The sequence below is a fragment of the Pogona vitticeps genome, chromosome 4 (assembly GCF_051106095.1).
Source record: "Pogona vitticeps strain Pit_001003342236 chromosome 4, PviZW2.1, whole genome shotgun sequence".
NCBI classification, from domain to species: Eukaryota; Metazoa; Chordata; class Lepidosauria; order Squamata; family Agamidae; genus Pogona; species Pogona vitticeps.
Window position 1 is genome coordinate 77,673,221 of NC_135786.1, and position 21,526 is coordinate 77,694,746.

General features: G+C 41.5%; 1 protein-coding gene across 1 annotated transcript in view; it reads right to left on the reverse strand.

Moving 5' to 3' along the window:
- WLS (Wnt ligand secretion mediator) overlaps positions 1-21,526 on the reverse strand; it is a 40,970-nt gene that overhangs the window by 15,309 nt on the left and 4,135 nt on the right. The window contains exon 2 of the mRNA XM_072997796.2: positions 9,987-10,259. Within this exon, the coding sequence (XP_072853897.1) occupies positions 9,987-10,259 (273 nt within the window). The remainder of the gene's footprint in view (positions 1-9,986; positions 10,260-21,526) is intronic.

Here is a 21,526-nt window from a genome sequence, read left to right on the forward strand (position 1 = left end):
ATTTTAGTCCCAGATGTCAATGTCAAAAGCTGCCAAAGACAATAGACCCCTACAGCGCACAACCTATACTCCTCACTTCCAGCTGAATTAAGACAGACAACTTCTTTGAAGCTCTGCTGGCCTACACCTCTATAACTGGTTTCAAAGTTATAATTTTATTGGAATTACGTGGAGGGACGCTCATCCAGAGTGCTGGGAAAAGGCGTGGAAGGACTTTGTGGTTCAGACCTGCTATTTATAATGCATAGAGGGAGGTGTTTCTTTTTTGTGTTGGTCCCCAACTGCTCTTCCCACCCCTCCCAATACATGCAATCTTCATGTCCCAGATGAAGATATGAAACACATGCTTCTATACTAAACATGATCATTTGTGTATTTATGTGGTTAAACAGTTTAAGCTTACAATACTCTGTGAATCCTTTTAAAAAGGCTACAACATAAGAGCTAAAAATATAACCAAAAATGTGATCTGCAGTCAAGAGAGCCATATGCACTTTCTGCAAAGCTTAAAAGGGGCAGCACTGGTAGTAAATTGACAGTTCCCCTTTCTTTGGGCAAAATTCCTAAATGCAACTGAAGAACAACTCCATCTTCCTCAAACATGTTTTTAAAGCTGTGACATACAATCCCATCGCTTTCCCCATATTGAATTATGATACAGATATGTCACTCCCTAAATCAATGTGGGTCATATCAACCCCTTTTGCTTGAAACCAACAACTGTGGAAGATTCAGATATTGTATGCTGCTGCTTTCAGCCTAAGTCTAATTCCTAGTCTGCACTAGAACATATCAATTGGCTAGAAGACTACTGTGCAACCTGACATCACACAACTGTGATGATGTCATCAGCCATGGCAGTTGGGAGGGAATTAAAAGCTTCCTATCCACACACATGCCCTGGTTCCAGAGGGAACTCTTTTAATGCCTATCAACACTGCTACAAGAACGGGCACCAGCATTTTTGGAGTATTAAGAAGCTCCCTCCTCCATTCTGCCACTCCCAAATGTGTCCTCAGGATGAAAGGAATCCCTATAGATGCATGGAATGGTAAGGGGGTTGAGGGAGTGTTTGATTCCCCACAGAACAACCAAGGCTGATGATGGAATCAGAGTTGTGCAGCATAAAGGTGTGCAACAGGATTACAACTGTTAAATCAGTCCTAAAGGGAAGTCAACAATTACACAAATCCAACTGATTCAACGAGTCTATATAAATTGATACTAGGAATTGGGCTTAAGCTTAAATTAGTTTACATTTTACAGCATTTTTTTTTAATTTTACCTCATAAGCCATTTTGCTTCAAAGGGTTGTTTAGGCTGAAAACACAGACAGAACTGCTGCAGTTAGAGTGGTGGGGGTGGGATGGGAGGGAGGGAGAGTCTGGCCAAAGATGAGTAACCTCATTCTAGATGAGAATCACATCCTTAAGTTAGACAATTGCAAGCAAGAGATTGCGACCATCATATAGTTACTGGATCATAATACTTTTAATAGCTCAAACTAGATTTCAGATTGATTTTTTTTTACTGCAAAGCTTCTCTTTACAGTGGTGCCTCGCTAGACAGTTACCCCGCATAACAGTTTTTCGCTAGACATTGGCTTTTTGCGATCGCTATAGCGATTCGCAAAACAGTGATTCCTATGAGGGGAATTTCGCTGGACAATGTTTGGTCCCTGCTTCGCAAACCAATTTCCGCTAGACGACGATTTTGACAGCTCCCTCTGCGCTTGCAAAACAGGTGTTTTCGGGACCTAAGCTTCGCAAGACAGCGATTTAAACAGATGATCGGAGGTTCGCAAAGGGGCTTTCCTATGGCCGATCGTCTCTAGACAACGACGTTTCTTCCCCATTGGAACACATTAAACAGGTTTCAATGCATTCAATGGGGAAATGCTTTTTGCTAGACAATGATTTCGCTAAACAGCTATTTCAGTGGAACAGATTATCATCGTCTAGTGAGGCACCACTGTAGTTCTTATATATGGAGACATGGTAACACTTTGGTGATGCAAAGGGCTCAAAGCAAGGGAAAGGAACTATATTTCATTATCATGCAGCTGTACCAAGGCCTCTTCTTCAGTCCCCGCACCCTAGAGGGGGAAATGTACAAGTGATGGAAGGGAAATGATGACTGCAAGGGTTTACATGCCTGTTCTGTAGCAATTAGAGCTCCTCAGCTTGGGAACTTCAGCAACTCCCTACAAAACACTTCACAGAGCATTCATGTGGGGTCAGACAAGTTTAATTGAGACATTCACAAATACCAAAATGCAAGCACATACATATCACTAGTCTGTGAAATAAACACCCATTGATTTTCGTTTTATGTTACAAAAGAATAAAGACCCTTGATATAGATATGCTACATTTTTGGACACTAGCCATGTTTAATTGCCAAATCTAAAGCTCTAAATTTGAGTTACACGTCAACAAAGTTGTATCTTCTTTGGAGGTCAGCTCATAATGCGGCCCAGTGCGATTTTTTATTTTTAAAGAAATTCCAAAGTTTCAAGTTACACTGCCGGTGCTTGCGGCCGGAATGTGGCCGGGGCATGTCACAACAGTAGAGGGGGAGAGAGGGAAGGAAGGAGTGGGAGGGGAGGGGACAGGGGGGCTGCGTGGCTGTATTGCGCCATCCCCGTCAATAGGTGGACCCCCTCCCAGCCCCATAAAGCCGCCGGAGTCGAAGCTGGCAGCCCCTGCTGTCTGAGATCGCAGCTGCCGGTAAGCGCGCATGAAGCGGGGCTGCGGAGGAAGGCTAGGGCTGCCCCCCCATGCGGCCCAAACCAAATGTATGTGCGGCCCAAACCAAATTTTCATCTTCTAATGTGGCCCAGGGAAGGTGAAAGGTTGGACACCCCTGCTCTAGTTAATGAGTGCTAATTCCAAGCTCTCTCTCAGGTGCTAACCATCTGGACTACTTGCTACTTTGATTAATGGGCAACTACTACTGGCAGGGACAATGACATTTGGCTTTAGGGCTTGCTTAGCCTTTATGTACAGCATCCATACATTAGCCCCCCCCCTTTAAAAGATAATTATTGGAATTATTTATTGAGGCTCTCTTGGTAAAACCTGAGACACATTCCATTAACAGGGATAGTGGTGTTACTTTTAGTGCTTGCTGGAAGCCTCTGCTTTGCAAACTGAATAGACTTGCCAGGTTGCCCTTATATAATACTGGCCAGGGTGGTGGTGGTGGCTCTTCAATGTTAAACTGCCTGAGTTTGGTCTGAATGTTTACCCAGTTGGTTTTGATCGTATCTTTAGATATTTAAAGTTAGCTTTGTTTTAGTTGATATCTTGCCTTCTCTGATGAAGATAGTGCACAATATTGCCATCGATGGCTTGGAAATTTTTTAAATAAATATATATGTATCGACACAACTGGAAACCAATGAGCTGTTTCAGAATGAGCTTTCTTCTACTAGCCTTAAAATAAGAGGCATCTTTCTCTCCTATTCTCTCTCCTGTGCTCCGACCCCTTCTATTTTGTTTCCTGGTCCTAGATCGTCAAATGTCAGGTTACTGCGTGCACACATTTCCTTTCAGAGCAGCATCCACTGCCGGGGTGACTAAGCTCTTTCAACAGCTGTATTATTGCTGGAAGATAGTCAATGTTATTCACAGAGTTTCTGTTTCATGCGGCTTGTGTGAAATGTGAGCTGATGCCTCAGAACAGATTCTGAGAACAGTCTGGAGATTTTTGAAGAAGGAAAAATATTTACTAAATTGTGCAAAACCTTTGACACATTTCACTTTTTAAAATCAGGTGAAGAACTAAAGGCCCCAAGGGGACACCAAAAGCAATTCCTTCAACTTATGTCAAAGATAGTATTTGAGTAAAACAAAGCAACTGAGCCTAGATCTGAGGCAACTCTCCTAGGAATTCCCCAGTAACGCCTTCACCTCCAGGAATAAGTAAATACTACTATTAAACAGTGCCTTCAAGTCCTGTTCCATAAAGGTGGTCTGGAGGGATGTCACGCTCAATGGTCCTGATCCCTCTCCTCACCTCCAGTTCTTAGCAATGATAACCCATCCAGGAAACCTAAGCAGTGGTTCTCCTATAACAAAACCAAAATTCAGACTGAAATCAGACTAGCCTGGGGTAGGCAATTTCAGCAAGACCGAGGATGACTTATCAGATTTGCCACTAGACAAAGGTCCACACTTCCAAGGGGGAGGGTTTGCTTTTTTGGATGTTTTAAAATGCAGCAGTTATGTACTATAAAGGTTGTTATAATGAAAAATGCATTTAACTGGGGGGAAAAAACTCTTCCTTCCCCCAGGAAAAGGGTCCTGGGAATTCAGAGCACTAAGGGTGCAAGAAGTTCTCAAACCATGACAGAATCTCTCCTGTCCCCAAGCACACCAGGGGACTTTGTCAGCCACTAAAGATTTGATCCATGATCTTCTGCCAAAAAAACCCCACAGACCACTTTTTGGTAGTGTTAGGGCAGCCAAGAGGGCGGCATGCCACCCATATGCCACATATCACCCACCCCAAACTAGATTACCCATCTCATCCAGTCACCCCTGGAACACCCCTGCCGCCTAGAGTGGTTTTATAGGCCAGATGGGCAGGATATAAATCAATCAATCAAACAAACAAACAAACAAACAAACAAACAAACAAACTCCCATTTATAAGACAGTCTCCTCCCACAGCTGTGTGTTTGCATTAGTATCTCCAGCTGAGGTGCTTTTCCAAGTACTGCCACCATCTGAGGTACAGTGGATAGTGACATGAAGAAACTTTTTAGTGGTTGCCAAGCTTTAGGAATACTCTCCACTCGCATATCCTTTATCAAATGGAGGCTCTCTTTTAGTCTCTCAGGCTTTTTCCAGTTTTCTTTAAAAAGATATTTTCGTCTTTTAAGTCACTGTGGTTATCCTACTGCTGCATTTGAAGATACCATCTATTGCTTTTTCCTACTGTTTCATTGTGACTGTGGTTCTGCATTGTTATTACTTTTAAAAAATTAGAACCTACTTTGCTTTGAAACTGATGCTGTAGTTCCTAAATGTAATGAATTATTTTATTTTTGATGTGGCTCCTGTGGCAAGCTTTCCACAGATTGAAGGAAAGGACTGTTCACTCCCATACTTCACGTTTAAAGTCGGCACTGACACACTGACCAAACAATACTTTCTTTATCTCCATCTGTCAGTTTAAAGGGATAATTTATTTGCTCTTTAAATATTGACCATAATTAATTTTATTCATACCAATGACTAAATTAAATATTTAATTAGTGAAAGACCTGATTTCCATAAGCATGCATAACAAATATACCCTTCAGAAAGAAAAGTGCTGCATCGTTCAAGGTCACCATAAACATCAGCCTCCAAAATGTGTTTTAGAGTATCATAATCAATCTACATTATCTTTGGGGGAGGGGGAAGGAAGCCACTACAAAGATCTTTCAGAGGCATCCTGCCAAGTTCAGGGTTTTATTCCACTGCCAGAAAGCCTTTTGTTCAGTAAACGATGAAGGTATAAGGACTGAACTGTGCAACTGCCTAGATCCTGGATTTCTGTACTATGCATAGTAAACAAAGAAGCAGTAATTAAATTGTGGTGAAATTGTGACTTCAGACACCCATTATCTTCACAAGGTGATTCAAGCAGCCAGCGAATACTGACCAAAGGAAGCGACTGGACTGAGTCAAACCTATGAGTCACTACGGCCATTTTTATTCCACTGGTGTCCCCTGAACCAAGTATTCTATATATGCCTGCACACACCCTCTCTGAATTCTAATGTCAAACACCAAAATAATTCCACCCACCAGGAAACGACTGCGAAAAATGAATTGCTGCAAATATTTTGGGTCTAAGCTTCTCATTGTATATCGCTCCTCCAAAGACCAAAAAAGGAGGTGGGTAATCAAAACGAGAGGAAATACTGAAAGACCAAGTTAAGAAATGATATGGCAAACATGGAGGCACAGGAATGCAACTCACATTTACACACCATGATAAGTGTCCAAATGGACTAAAACAACATAATCATACAGATAGTGTAGACCAGGATTGTGGAACGTTTAGCCTCCCAAGGAGCTGTTGGACTGTAATTCTCCTCAACCCTAGTCAACAGACTCAGTGGTGCGAGATGGTAGGAAGTACAGGCCAGCAACAATTGGAAAGACACGTGTTCCCTATCCCTACTGCAGACCCTTCTGGGGCATGTAAAAATAAAGTATGTTTTGTATAAGCATGAATACAATCTTTATCACAGAGAGGCAAGAGGGAGCAAGGCAGAATTCTGAAGAGCCAGAACTTCAGATCCATGTACACAGGCTTCTTAGGCAGATGGCTTGTACATCAAGGATAAAACAGTTCTACCCAAAATGGCTACCCCTGTTCTAGAACCGTGTTTCTACCAGGGCTAATATTTTATACAGTGCTTATTCCCCAAGTGAAGCCCACATGGCAAGCCAGTATTATTTCTATGTTATAGACTGCAGAGCTAGGAACCAACAGATAGTGACTTGCTGCAAGCCATTTGGAGCAATGTATTGTAGTGCATAGGGTCTTACGGCACCACTGTCTGATTCATTCTTTTGAATTCTGCATGTTGGGGAAAAAGATATGGTCTGGTATATTCTAGTCACTATTAATGTACAGTGGGGTCTTGACTTGAGAACTTAATCCGTATTGGAAGGCGGTTCTCAAGTCAAAAAGTCTGTAAGTCAAGTCTCCATTGACCTACAGTGCATTGAAAACCGATTAATCCCGTAACAGGCCGTTTTTGTTCCACTTTGGTTTTTTTCTGGTCTGAAAGTCAAATTTCAGTCTGCAAGTCAAACCTAAATTTTGCAGCCAGAGAAGTCTGTAACTCAAAAAGTCTGTAAGTCAAGCCGTCTGTAAGTCAAGGGTCCACTGTACCCATTTGGATTGCACCCTAAAGGGAGCCATGATAAGAAGCATACACACTGTCCCCATGCAGCCAAGAAGCTCGCTGGATATATCTGTAAAGATACAGTGGTGCCTCGCATCATGACATTAATTCGTTCCAGCGAAATCGCTGTAGAATGAAAACGTCGTGATGCGATTTTAAAAAGCCTATAGAAATGCATTAAAACCAGATTAATGAGTTCCTAGGGGCTTCAAACTCACCGTCCAGCGAAGATCCTCCATAACACGGCTGTGCAAAAACACAGCGGGCGGCCATTTTGTTTACCCGGCAGGCATTTTGAAACTGCCGATCAGCTGTTAAAAAATCATCGCTATGTGATGATCGGTTCCCAAAGCAGGGAACGGATCATCGCAAAGCGAAATTCCCCCATAGGGAACATCGTTTTGCGATCGCTTTTGCGATCACAAAAAGTTCGTCGTGATGCAATTTCGTCATCTTGCGGGGCACCACTGTACTCAGTCATCCAGGTGAAGTTATCTAGAAATTGAGTCATGGCTAGAGATGGGGACAACTCACCATTTTGGTGAGTTGTCCCGCTTCGTGAGTTGTCAAAAGTTGATGACTCACGAGGCATGAAGTTGCCCCCATGAAGCAACGAATAATGAAGTTATTCATCGACTCGTGGGGGGATTATTTGGAAAAGGATTCTCTTAGCCTGCCTTAAGGGAAACGAGGCTGCCCTTTGCAAAGGTGGCAGCTGCAGCTTCTCTACCCTAAATGAAGCCACAGCTGCCATCTTTGCAAAGGGCAGCCAGTCTCTCTTTTTACACGCCATGGCTGGAGAGACCAGATGGAGACCTTGGCGGTGGCAGTACCAATTATGGTAAGGATGGGGTTTGTGGGGGCTAAGGTAGGGAGAGGAAGGAGATGGGTGGTAGTTGTGGAGGGGGTGCCTATAAATAGGAGACAGATATATAAGACCTCCAGCCCTGTTGAGTGAGGGATTTTCTATATGTACATGCATGGCCTTCCTGACCCCTCTCTCAAACCTCCTACTTAGATCAGTAGTGAAATGTTTTAATCTAATAAGAAAGAAGTCCAGTTTCCAAGACTCAAGTGACTCAACTTCCAGTCTCACTGGATATAGTTTTAGGCAAAGCACAGATCAGAGTTCCTGAGATGAGGAGAGCAACCTAAAATATGCTCCTATTTGGCAGGACACATTTTGGGATGGGGGGGAGGGGAGAACACATGATTTACTGATTGATAGGGATCCACACATGTTAAGGGATGCATATTTCAGTGTCTGAGCTGAAATACCTAGGGATGGTTCCATACATTTACAGACCATTGTCAGCTATTACTTAAAATGTCAGCAGAAATGTAAACATGGGCAGAGAAAGGGGGAGCACTGAATGACTAACGAATCATACAGAATCAGGAAAGCTGCCAGACTGAATTCTGGCCTGGACTCCGGCCAGTCTGTAGTCTCATTCAGCATCTAGAAACAGCAGACACGGCAGAGCTGTATCCACTTAAATTAGAGTAGGAGAATCAAGCCAACAATGATCTCAAGAAGTGACTTTCATCTTCATGTTTGCCCTTATGTTTGTCCTTGAATATGAGATCACACTCTGCTCTACTCAAGACAGAAAGGAAAAGGATATTTGGGATTTGGGAAGCTATTGCTTCCATCAGCAGCAAACTGTAATTCCGTGATTAAAAAAGAGAAAATATGTAGATCATTCTTAGGAGTCATCTCCCCACCTCTGTATACTTTCAGTGATTCTTGAAAAAAAAACTTATACTTGTTGAACTGAAATGGATTTTTAAAGCAAAAACATAGGGCTTCTGGGGATTTAACTCCAAAGCCCAAAGGTTCATTACCCCTGTACCATACTTAAGATCCATGACATCGGCAAAAATATGCTAAGAAAACTGTGCTGCAATCTCTTTTACATTCATTGGAGAGCATTGCCAATTACTCTACTGGTGCTGTAGTAACATACAAGAGTGCTGCTATTTAAAACACACAAAACCAGCACAGGGCTACAGAGTTGTTTCTAAAGCACTAATAGCTTCTAAGCAACCTGAATCCAACAAAGTTTGGATACTGAACTTAAGAGTTTCAAACAATCCCACTATGACAAGTGACCCTATAATAAAAAAATAAATCTGTGTGACACACACAAGATTTCACAAAGTCTTAGTGTTTCAAATAGAGTATTGTTATTTCAGAAAATAAAGGTGGACCTTGATCTCTGCAAAAAGCTTTACTGATGAAACTGTGTTGGAGACCAACACAGGGCTCAGTATGGTCAAAATACACAGAACTGAGTATCTAAGACTTAACGGGGGAGGGGGGTGGGGGGAATAAGACTTTTTTTCCCCACCACAAGACCCAGGCAAGTGTAGCTTTCTGCTCATCATTTCTAGGATTCATATTATTTGCTTTACTGATGAGCCACCTAATGTGATCCAGGTTATCAGAGGAGGCTGCAGGACAGGGGATCCAGGAGAACTGCCACCCATCTGCTCTGAGGAGGCTGCTGGGGTGGGGTGGAAATAGGAAAGGGGGACAAAGATGCAATCATCCAACCAGATGTAGTGAAAGAAGAGGCAAAGAACAACATGACTAGCTATGCTCACTGGTGCACATATATAGGTGTGGGAGATGGACGTGAACCTGGGCTAGGAGATTCTGCAGCACTGAGCAGAGCAGAGCACACTGCCCAGTAACTGGCCAATGTGCATCAATCTGAGAACAAAGCAATGCTGCTATAAATTCACTTGCCTGGTGACTTGGTAACCAAATTTTTCAGTCCTACAGTATGTGGAAGGGAAAGAGAAGGAATGCTTTGGAAAGACTTCCAGCCAAGTTTGATGCACAGTGCCATCCTTTGATCAGGGATGGTTTCCATGTTCCTGCCTGAAAAATGTCTCCAAGTGGTCTTGGTAATTTAGTGATGTCAGAACCTTGAGGGAAGATAACTGAAATAAGGCACTTCTTTGCTTTCACACTTTGCTTTCCACACTGACTTTAAGACAGATTCATTTGCATCTTCGTTCTTCCTAATGTGGCAACATTAACTTGACAGTTTTTCCAGGTACTTACTAATCTGATTGTCTGTCTTGAAGGCAATGTCCATCTGTAACATGTAGAGCATAAACTGGAACCAAGGGCTCATCTCCTTGTTGGGGAGAGGCATATGGACCGAAAATACAATGTCATTGGCTTCAATTTGCCTGCTCATAGCTTCATCCAGGTCTCTGATTTTTTCACATTGGTTAGGTCCCCAGGGCATAAACCATTTGGTCTTGTGGTGGTTTTTCCGCATGTCTATGCACTTGATTGCCACATAGGGCACAGCAGTGGTAGGACTTGGAGCTGAGAAGAAAAAAAATATAGATACAAAACACATTTTTAGTATCTGGAATAATATTATACAATGATTCATAAAAGGTAGGTAGGTAGGTAGGTAGGTAGGTAGGTAGGTAGGTAGGTAGGTAGGTAGGTAGGTAGGTAGGTAGGTAGGTAGGTAGGTAGGTAGGTAGGTAGGTAGGTAGGTAGGTAGGTAGGTATCCTGCATTGGTGGAGAGCTAGCCTGGAACGTATCAGAGATCTCTTCTAAGTTTGATTGGCAAATCTCAACTTTACAATTTACTCAATACAGAGGGTCGTGTTGGAACCTTCAGCAGAACCTTTTCCTTCAGGAGAAGTCAGGAAAACAGTACATGCATTTTATCGGAGGAAAATGTCAAAAAGAATGTTTATGCTTCATACTTAAACTACTGACTTGTGCATATAAAACTAATGCAGATTTTATAAAAGACCAATCAATCAACTGAAACCCACAGAATAGACCAAGCCTTGCTTGACCAAGTAAGAGTCCCTTTCAGAGCTTATAACCTACATCAGACTCCTTATAATATGCAAGAAAACTTGAACAAGCATACATTAAAAATTCATCATCCTGAAACAAAAATAGCTAAGATAGATCTTAAACCTGCAGTAACAACATAGCATCACCTACAAAGCAAGAATCAATTCAGCAATTTAGTCCCAAAATGCTTTCTAGAACAAACATTTTTAGAAAATAAATTTAAAGCCAACAGAATTAGCCTCAAAAAGCTATCAGGGAAGTTTATAATATAGGCACCATTACTGATAAAGTCTTACTTCTTGCTGCTATTTTCAGTTTGCAGACAACAATTATACAGAGCAAAGACTCTTATCACTTTACTGCATAAGGGACAACACGTCACACATGCCCCGGCTTTTTGGAGTTGCAGCAATTAAAACAAGTACATTAAATTGTGTCCCCAAAGAAACTGGTAGCTGACAGACTTTTTAACTTTGGTGGTAAAATAGATTAAAACACTGTAGTGAAAAAGCATGGTTATCCAAGAGATTTAAAATACTGCTGAACCTATGCCAGTCATAGGGGTGATCACAGGAGGATTAGAGGACAGAAGAGGGATTCCACTGTAACTGGAGACACAAAATAGCCATATGGTTCTCAAAAGGGTCAATGACTGGCTCCACACATCCTGTCTTTTGTTTTGTCCCAGGGAGCATCTACTTGTATCAGTAACTGTGGTCAATTAGCTGGTCGTATGAGCCTCCTAAGCCTGTGCATCAAGCAATGACCTGCTCCAGTGAACCAAGCAAAAGGATGTTCCCCTGCCTCTTAGCCCACCAGAGGGTTATTCTGTTTGCTGCTGGCTCATAAACAGATCTTTGAAAAATTGGGGGATGCAACTAGTGAACATTTGAAGCCATGTCCCTGTCAGCCTCACTGAAACAGATGCGCGCGCACACACAAAACACAGGGGGCCACAGATTTTGTTTGATGTGGCAACTTAACAGACCCTTCCCCTGCACTGAATTTTCTGGTACAGTATGCCCAGAATACTTGAGGGAAGGAATACTTTTTTTAAAAAAATTCTCTGAGCACTGTGCATCAAGCAGAAACTGTTTTGAGATCAAAGTTCCTAAGGTCATCATGTGAGACACCTTGTCCAAGCAACTAGGGCAAACGTGGGCTAGGGAGGCGACAGAACGGGCTGCTGGGAATCCTGGTAGAGACTTGGACCATGGCACCATGGCTTTATTCCCTTTGATTCACTTCACTCATCATAACGCTAACAGGTCAAAATCTGAAATATCTAATTGCAGTCATTAATCATTCGACTGAGTAAACAGGGCTTACATAAATGATGACTTAATGGCCAGAATCCTACTGGTGTTTGTGTAAGGCTTGTACAACCTAATGTAGCTAACTGACGAGGTGCCCGGGCATATCTCAGTTCTGTGTCTGATCATGCGCCTCACTGCACAACAGAGATGTACACCAGGCGCACTAGCAATGAGCAGCAGCAAGTAATGCAAACTTTATGTAGAATTCCAGCCAACAAATTTCACTTATTTAGCAAAACTATTCCAGTTCGGATCAACAAGTAGATTTAATCTGAAAATAAACTGGAAAAAAGTTCTCAAGCGTTTAGATATAACTCTGTGGGTTGCAGAAGTACTTCACTACCCAGAACTGGTTTTTGTTCTGAATGTTGCACAAACCACACTGCAAACTATGTTACAAGTCACAGGCAAATTAAGCACACAACCAAATTAACCTTGGTAACAGCTGCCTATTCTAGAATGTGTCTATTTCTCCAGTGTTAATTTTTACAAAATGCAGTAACAGGACATGAAGATTGTGGTGTTTTGCACTTCACAAAAAGCACTCTTTAAAGCAGAATCGGAGAAACTGTCCCTCCAGATACTGTTACATTCCAACTCCTATCATCCACATCCAGCTGGAATCCAATACCTTATGGAGAGCCACAAGTTTTCTATTCTTTAGTGACATGTGAGGGGGCAGGCTTTGGGCAGAAAAAAACTCAGTAACTGCTTTTTAAAGAAAAAGATAAATTAAACAAAACCAGATTTCTCAGCTTTTTCTGCCACCCTCCAAGAAATCACAGACCTCCAAGTTACAAGCTGTTCATTTGTAACTTCTTAGAAAAGATTACACTTTGTCCATTGTGCATCCAACCACTGTTGGCCATGGAACATGTGACAGTATAAAAATGAGAATAAAGACATCATGTCCTGCTTGGGCACCTTAGCTGAGCACAATATTCTTCTGACTAAGCAATGTTTTTCAAGTAACACTGTTTGGGATCCCATTAACAGATCTGGCTGCCAAAGAGCCCCTGTTTTCCCCCACTTGGTCTGACCCACTCAATGGGAAAAAAAAACCAAACCTGTAACGAAAGCCAAATGATAATGGTGCTCCAAAGCACAACCCTTGACAATTAATAAAATACATGAACAATCTTCACAGCTGTGACTTTGTTTGGGAACCTACAGTGGGATGCTGGGTTTAACATAATGAGAAAACAGCTGAAGTCAGATTGCGTTTGGAGGATGGAGGTGGGGTGACTGGTTTCTGTAGAACAGCTTTTAAAAAAAACCTGAGAACTTTTTACTTGAAATACAAAAGACCTCACAGAGTTTTATCGGCATGGTATGTCTGGAATGTCTCTTCAAAGGGTATTGCCTGAGTCCAAACTATTCATGCAAAGTGGTGGTAATAATTTGCCCCTTTAGATGTCTGGGGACTTGTTTGGCAATAAAATCTAAAGCTATCTTGCTTGGTCGATTTCAGAGGAAAATTAAATAGAACAAAAGACCACGGGTGGAGCAGGGTGGGAGCAATCCCTAAGGACCACATATCTTGAAATCACAGATTAGTGACTGATAAAAAAAAACCTAGTAGCTTTCATTGCAGCAGTCTTCTGAAGTAACTATCTTAGTCTGATTTAGCATGTTTAACAACTGTTATTACAACAAAGTTTGGCAGACAAAGATGTCCCTACAGAGGTGGTTCATAACCCATGAATGTTTACATGAAATACAGTAATTCATTTTCATGTCTTCACTACTGTACTCGTTTTCATTTTTTGTTACATTTTACCAAATCCAGGTGACCGTCACCTTGATTATCCAAATCAGAGAGACTATACTATTTAGAACACACTCTCTATATTATTTCAAGAAAACCTGAAGTTTTCATTCTTACGTGTTCTCTATCTACAAAGTTATCAACTTGTTCATTTTTATGCTAACTGTGCAGTCTGTGTGAAACATGAAACATTAGCTCTGCAATTCATTAAAAGAGTGCCATTAATAACCATAATTATCAACCTTTATAATGGTCGGTGCTACCAGGGGATGATAAAAGTTGTAGTCCAGTGTATCTGCTGTGTATGTACTAGGTTAGCTAGACATCTGATACTCTACCTTTCACCAATGAAAATTATCAATTTAAATGTGAAAAGTCTTTATCAACTGGAGGACCCGCTATTAACCAGCTCCACTGTTTCCCATTCACAGTCAACAAAGCTCTAATTGGCCACAGCATGAGAGATACGTGACAGAGATTTAATTTGATTAACATGATGGCAGGATTCAGGTTCACTGACCTTTTTTCTCTTTACTTCTTGGCAGACTGAGATCTCTTCCACAGGATTTTTATCTAATGGATGTCTACAAAACAGACCAGTCTACTCAAGGGGCAAGTGGAAGACTACTTTAGAAACCATGCGATCAGTGCCACACTGGATATTTTTGAAGTGACTTCAAAAAAGGCCTTCTGAGGTTTTCTAAGCACTTCTTGACAGGCCATCTAAGCCAAACAGAGAAATAGTGAACAAACTTAAAAATAAGCCTTTTGTCTGCCGGTTTTCTGTGTTATGTTTTTCTTACTTCTTTTCGGTAAAAGTGGATTTTTACACAACAGAGTGTAACCTTTAAAAAAAAAAAGGAACTCAGAATTCTAGCTGGGACTAACAAGGATGTCTCATTGTCTGAAAATTATTATTTCACAATGTTTGCTTATTTTTAAGATGTTCAGTTTTGGCTAGTACCCCTTTGTTGGTGGTATCAGTCAATTCATCAAGTTAACTTTTAAAGAAATAGGTCACACATTTCTCAGCTTTGTTACTGTCCCACTAATCATACCCTTAGTAATAATAATAATAAAAAAACAACAGTTCAGGATGTCACACTTGATAATATCTATACACTCATACATGCTCATTTCTTGCAATAAAACTGCATTTTTAAAGCTACTATCAAATTAATGGCAAGCTTCTGCCCTTGGAACCCCACTGGCACCTTTCATGGAAGGAGCCTTGTTTATGGAAGTCATACAGATCCACCAGAGGACGTAAATAGCACAAGCTGGAGAGAGGTAATTTTTGCTCTCTCTCCCTGTTCCACTTTCCTCTGGCATCCATGGCAAATTAGAGGGGGGCACAAGGGGGAAGTCAGCACAAGAAAACTCTCCCCTTTTGTTCAAAGGGGCAAACTCAAGATCTTGGCCTAATATTGCCCACAGAGAAGGACACAAGGCTCAATGTATTTTGCATGAACCTGAGAATGTTCACAATAGTCACTGTATGTGAATGTGCATACATGTGGGCAGATTTCTTGCAAGCATGCTTAAGAGGATTCCTCTTCCCTTAATATAGTTCTTGCGATTACATTCCCTGAGATTCAAAGTTAATGTAGAATTAGAGCTTGAACTTTCCAAAAGCACATCCTCTGCATTAGGGCACTGCAGCTTCCTCCTTCACAAAAAGCTTTCTCACATGTTACCCCACTCAACCAAATCTCACCGCAGTGGTTCAGAGCCCCTAGGTCACTGGCCTTGAAGAAGCAGGTACTGCTGTGACGAGAGCAGCTGCTTCCCAGTTCCTCCCCAAACTGCGTGTGTATGGTGCTTTACTGGGAATGAAATGGCTGGCATCCTCCACTGAGTTCCAACAGCAGAAACCCCCAAAGCTTCCACTGCATGTGCTTTTCCACCACGACTCCCAGAAGGGCTGAGAGAGCAAGGAGAAAGGAGTCTTCTACTTTGATGTGTGGTGGCAGCATTCTTGTGATCAGAACTCTATAACTTCTCTGGATGACCAGAAGTCAGGACTGGCCTTGCCAACTGGCACAGGCAATTGCTTCAGGCAGCGGTACCACAAAGAGACAACTAAATTATTATTTAGTTTGTTAAATAACCAGGGATATGGTGAGGTGCTTCAGAGATTTTCTTCCTTGGCAAAATACCTTGGCTGACTTTCACATCTTTAATGGGGTGGAGATGGGAATACCGTTTCCTGCTCAACTTCAGGCAGCAAAATAGTTTGGGCCAATCCTTGGGATAGCTCAAACAGGCAGTGCTAGGAAATGTCTTCTTTGACTATAACTCTAGAGCTTCCCCCTAGAGAGCCCCACAATATTAGTCTGTAACCAAACTGCAAAGCCAGGCCACTGTGGTTTCCCCTGAAGTCAAAATAAATTTTGGAAATTGTAAGCTGTAACCTTTGGAGAATTACTGTTTATTCCAGCAGAAACACATAAGCCCGTTACTGCCTTTTAAGCACTGGTGAATTTAAGCACACTACAGGCTCAGTCAAACCTTCTAGTCATAGCTACTTTGATATTAACAAAGAAACCTACAACAGGGATTTTATCTTTTGTTTTGCACAGCTCCTTGAGTATTTCAGGTTATTTCCTGACCTTTGTTTCACACCCCAATGGGTCCTTTAGAAAAATCTCAATTGCACAGTGTCTACACTGATTAAAACTTGAAGCCTATGACCTCATACGATGTTAACTGCTCCCATGCTCCGAGAGCACTCTGCTTTTCTGTCCAATTACCCCCCTCTGTGCTGAGCTATCGCCTCCAAATGACTGCATACAATGGACTTCTGCTTCATTACATTAACCAACAGCAGGATAGAAATAAACAAGCTAATTTATCATCCTAGCCTCTTCTCATTGCAAGTCTCAATCTTAGGAGTTTCTCCTTTTCCCTCAAAAAAGTACTTTGTGTGTGTGTGTGTGTAAAGAAATTAATAAGATATGAACTCCCAAATAACTGATTTTACAGAATTTAAATCATTGGTCAAAATCCTGTTGAGCATTTAAGCAAGAGGTATAACTTTTAGAGGCAAACTGCTGTAAATTAAGAGATCTCCACAGTGATTATCTGTTGCCCCCCCCCCCCCGAGTCTTGTGACTTGGTGTGCAACTGATAATGGCTACAGAGATTACCGTATATTTTTTCTGTGTATAAAATGAGAATTTTTCCTAAAATAATTAAAGGAAAAATTACGTTTTATACACGGAAGTACGGGGTAGGGATCCAAGCACTTTGATCCCTACTTTCCCCCTCCACCTTCTTCGCAAGAAAGTGAAGGGGGAAAGCAGGAATCAAAGGACTCTGATGATTCCTGCTTTCCCTACTGAGCTTTCTTGTGAGGAAAGTGCTTTCCCCCTCCAGTTTCTTTGCCAAAAATGGAGGGGGAAAGCAACTTTTTGCAAAAAAAAAAAAAAAAAAAAAAAAAAAAACAACCTGGAGGGAGAAAGCAGGAATCGCTTTCCCACTCCACTTTCTTGTGAGGAAACTGCTTCCCCCCTTCAGTTTCTTTGCAAAAAGTGGAGGGGGAACATAGCTTTCTGGGGGAAAAAATGGAGAGGGAAAGCAAGAAACCAAAGCACTTTGATCCCTGCCTCCCCCCTCCACATTCTTGCAAAGAAAGAAATTTTGGGTTAGAAAAGTGGGGGGGGGGTCTTATACACAGAACAATATAATACTTCTTGTTGTTATATGCCTTCAGATCAGGACCTACTTATAGAAACCCTAACAGTTTTTTGAGATAAGTGAAATATTTAAGGAATGGTTTTACCAGCTCTGCACCCCCAGTGAGTTTTCATGGCTGAGCAGGGATTCGAACTCTGGTTTCCAGAGTCCTCATCCATTACTCTATTCCCTACACCACACTGGGTATACGAAGACTGTTTGGCTCACAGTAATTAACCATTAAAAGTGGCAGCTTTTGCACAGATGCACAATGGAATTGGGAGTTAGCAACTACTATTATTCTCAGGAAGCATATGTAGATTAGGGCTACACAGCTGCACAGGAGCAAGTACCACTGAAATCAGCGAATCTTGCTTTGGAGTAAATGTGTTTAGAACATACAATAGTATACTTCTACGTTTTTTAGGATTTTTTTTAAGAAATACATTTTATCTGTATTCTAATTACTTTGAATTTTCGTTCTTTTGTTTAGTTGTTTAGTCGTGTCCGACTCTTCGTGACCCCATGGACCAGAGCACGCCAGGCCCTCCTATCCTCCACCGCCTCCTGGAGTTGGGTCAGATTCATGTTGGTTGTTTCGGTGACACTGTCCAACTTTGAATTTACAGGAAAATAAATCATGAAGGTTTATAAGCAAAAATAAAACTTGAATGCATTTGTGGACCAAAGCACTACACTGCTAACTGATGAACGCATGTTGTACTGTCATAATCAATATATTTTATTTTGCTAGATTATCTTCAACTGATGCCAGCAGATAGATATTTCCATTAAACAAATCCAACAGCAGAGATTATTCAGTTTTCACAACTGGGGAAATGAAAAGCAACCATCATGCAATTCTGTCACAGGTACCAAAAGAATAATGGAATTGGGGCTTCTGAACTAGCGCCAAAACAGAAGATTCTATTTGGCTTATAAATCCGTTATTCATCCCAGGGATTATAAAATGCATGGTCACAATAGTAACGTCTGCGGAAATAACAAATATTAATTTGATTTCATTTTATGCTGCTTTGCCTTTTTAGTGTTTCTTTTCATTGCTTCTTCCAGATGTTTCCTAAAATGGAGTAAACTATAAATGAACAAAATAAGCAAGGACTGGAGAACAAGTAATGAACATAGAGAATTTTATCTGTGGTCATCTGCTTTAAAATACGGTGTTTTCAGGCTTACATGAAACTTAAACTGTAGTTCTCTGTGATACAAAAAAAAGGAGCAGATGGTCAGAGTCAGCTCAGCTTCACCATAAACTAGGCAGGTATAGACACGACAGCACAAAAACTAGGAAACAATGATCCACTACTTACTTCTGCTCAGCAACCAACTAATACAGTACACAAACGTTTCATATTTTACTGTGCTTTTCAGACAGATGATGCAACTTGATACAGGTCATCTGCTGAGGTGACTAGCAAAGGTAGTAAGAGGATCCAAATTTTTATCTTTTAGGCATGTGATTTTTTTTCCACTACAGCTACCAGAATTCAGCAGGAATTTTGGCAGCTGTAACCAAAATATTCAAGTTCTCAGAGGACTTTCTGGATACACACCTGTTCCTTGCCCAGGTTCTCTCTGCCATGTCAGGGACATGAGTGGAGCTTTCTAACCTGTTTTCCCGAAAATAAGACCTAACCTGAAAATAAACCCTAGTATGATTTTTCAGGATGCCCATAATATAAGCCCTGCCCCCAAAATAAGCCCCAGTTAAGTGAAACCCCACCCTCCACCATTGTGCAGCAACCAGAAGATGACATGGCTGTTGTATTTGAATAAACGTAGATTGCTGTACATGAAAAAAATTAAACTTCCCCTGAAAGTAAGCCTAATGCATTTTTGGGAGCAAAAATTAATATAAGACCCTGTCTTATTTTGGGGGAAACATGGTAGGCTCTGTGGCAACTACTACAAAGCATTAGGAGACTATCCACAAAGGTGGGCAATGGCTACAGCTGCACAACATAGCAAATGTTAGACCTCTGCCTGTGCAAGCCTTCAAACAACTAGCCTGCTAATACATGCTGCCTGATGGCTCTGGCTTGCAGACGGAATGCCTAACAAATAGAGATAAGATATTTGTATTCGTCTCCCTGGGGAGGCGAATACGAATATTGCCATCACAGATGGCCAGGCCCTTTGGACCCACTCCACAGAACCGGTCAGCCCACTTACCACTCACAGCACGGCGTGAGGGGCCATCATCATTCAAATCATGCCAATCGCAGAAGGAGCAACTTCCCTGCCTCCCTGTGCTGCTGAACACTCTGGCGAGGAGGCGAGATGATGAGTCTCTCCGCTCAGCTGCTGAGTGGCCAGCAGCGCAGGGAGGCAAGGAAGCAACATTTGGGCTACTTCTGCAATTAGAACGGCATGAATGAAGATGGCCACATGTGCCACGAGCCACAAATGGACCTGCCAGCTCTGGGGGTGGGTCCAAAGCGCCTAGCCACCTGTGGTGGTGATATTTGTTTTCGTCTGCCCTGGGAGACAAATACGAATATCCCATCTCTACTAACACATTATGGAGCTCCGTTTTGTGGTTTGTTGTGTTATCTCAGTATTGGCACCTTGTCTTCTCTGGTTTGTTTTTTTTCCCCCCAACAAAATTAAACCCTAAATTATTTCTCCGGTGATAAACAGATAAACCAAGCAGAAAAAAGAAAAGACGTGTCTTTGTTTGGTCATGATCATCAAGCTCCACTGCTTGTCTAGTTACCTCCTCTACAAACAGGAGCAACTAAGCAGCAAGGAGCAGCCCCATGCTCATACACAAGCCAGGGTTACCCATGGTTCCCTGGCTTGTTGTGTCTGAGTCATTATCACCCACAACAAAGCTGCTTATGATACCTCCCCAAAGAAATACTGTACCATTAACACAATCAATGCTGTAAATACTTAATAAATCTGTTTAGATATCCATTCTACTACTTTGTTTTTAGTAGCACATCCAGCAACTGCAACAGAAAACTAATGGCGCATATTGCGTAATATAAACCTAATCACCAGGAACATCTCGATCTCACTAATCCCCCAAATTGGGACATGTTAACTATTTGCAGCTTGAGGTTTGCTTAAGATTTATTGTATCAGTTTTTGCATACTTTCTATTACTCCAGCCAGACTATTCAATTTGTCATAACTTAGATCTAAATTGCGATGACGACAACCCAATATTATTTCCAGAAAAGCACAGAGCCAAAGATTTAAAGCCTGAATTTCTGGTAACTTTCATCTGCTTTTGAGTTTTTCAGTTTTGTTACCATTGTTTCTGCGCATTTCCCCCCTCATGTATCCCTGCAATCACACTTTATGCGGTTTGTTAGGTTAGGAAAGATCATTCATGAAAGGTCTTATGATTCTACAGGGCTTTTCATTTGGATCTGCTATATCTGAAGCCTATTAAATGTATACGCAAGGAGTGCCAACATCTTCATGATGCAATTTTGTGGGGAAAAAAATCAACCTGAAATATTTATAATTTGATCAATTTATTTGCATCTGAGTAGGACTACATGGAACTGTCTTAGCTACATACAAACAAAGCAGTTTAGCTCTTTGTTACAGAAAGTAAAGACTTTTATTGTAAGTTAGAAGAGAGATTAACTGAAAAAAATGTTTTCATTTCAGAGGGATTAGAAATACTCCCTAGTGTGGTGTAGTGGATAGAATGGGGGGACTAGAATTTAGAAGCCTTGGCTCAAATCTCCACTCAGTCATGGAAACACACAAGGGGTGTGTGTGGCACTATTACATCCACTCCTTAAATATCCCACCTACCTTGAAAGCCCTAACTTGGCAGTTCATAACATAAGAGAAATGGCCACAGGTCTGGGAATCTTAATATCTGTTCTTCTTCCTCTTAAAACAGAGATCGGTCCCTGGGAAGCCATTTGGCTACAAATACAGTGGTACTCGATTGTGGAGCCAGAGGTCAGTAGTTCAATTCCATAATGTGCCTACCAAAAGAAGAGTAGGCCTGTTTAGCCCT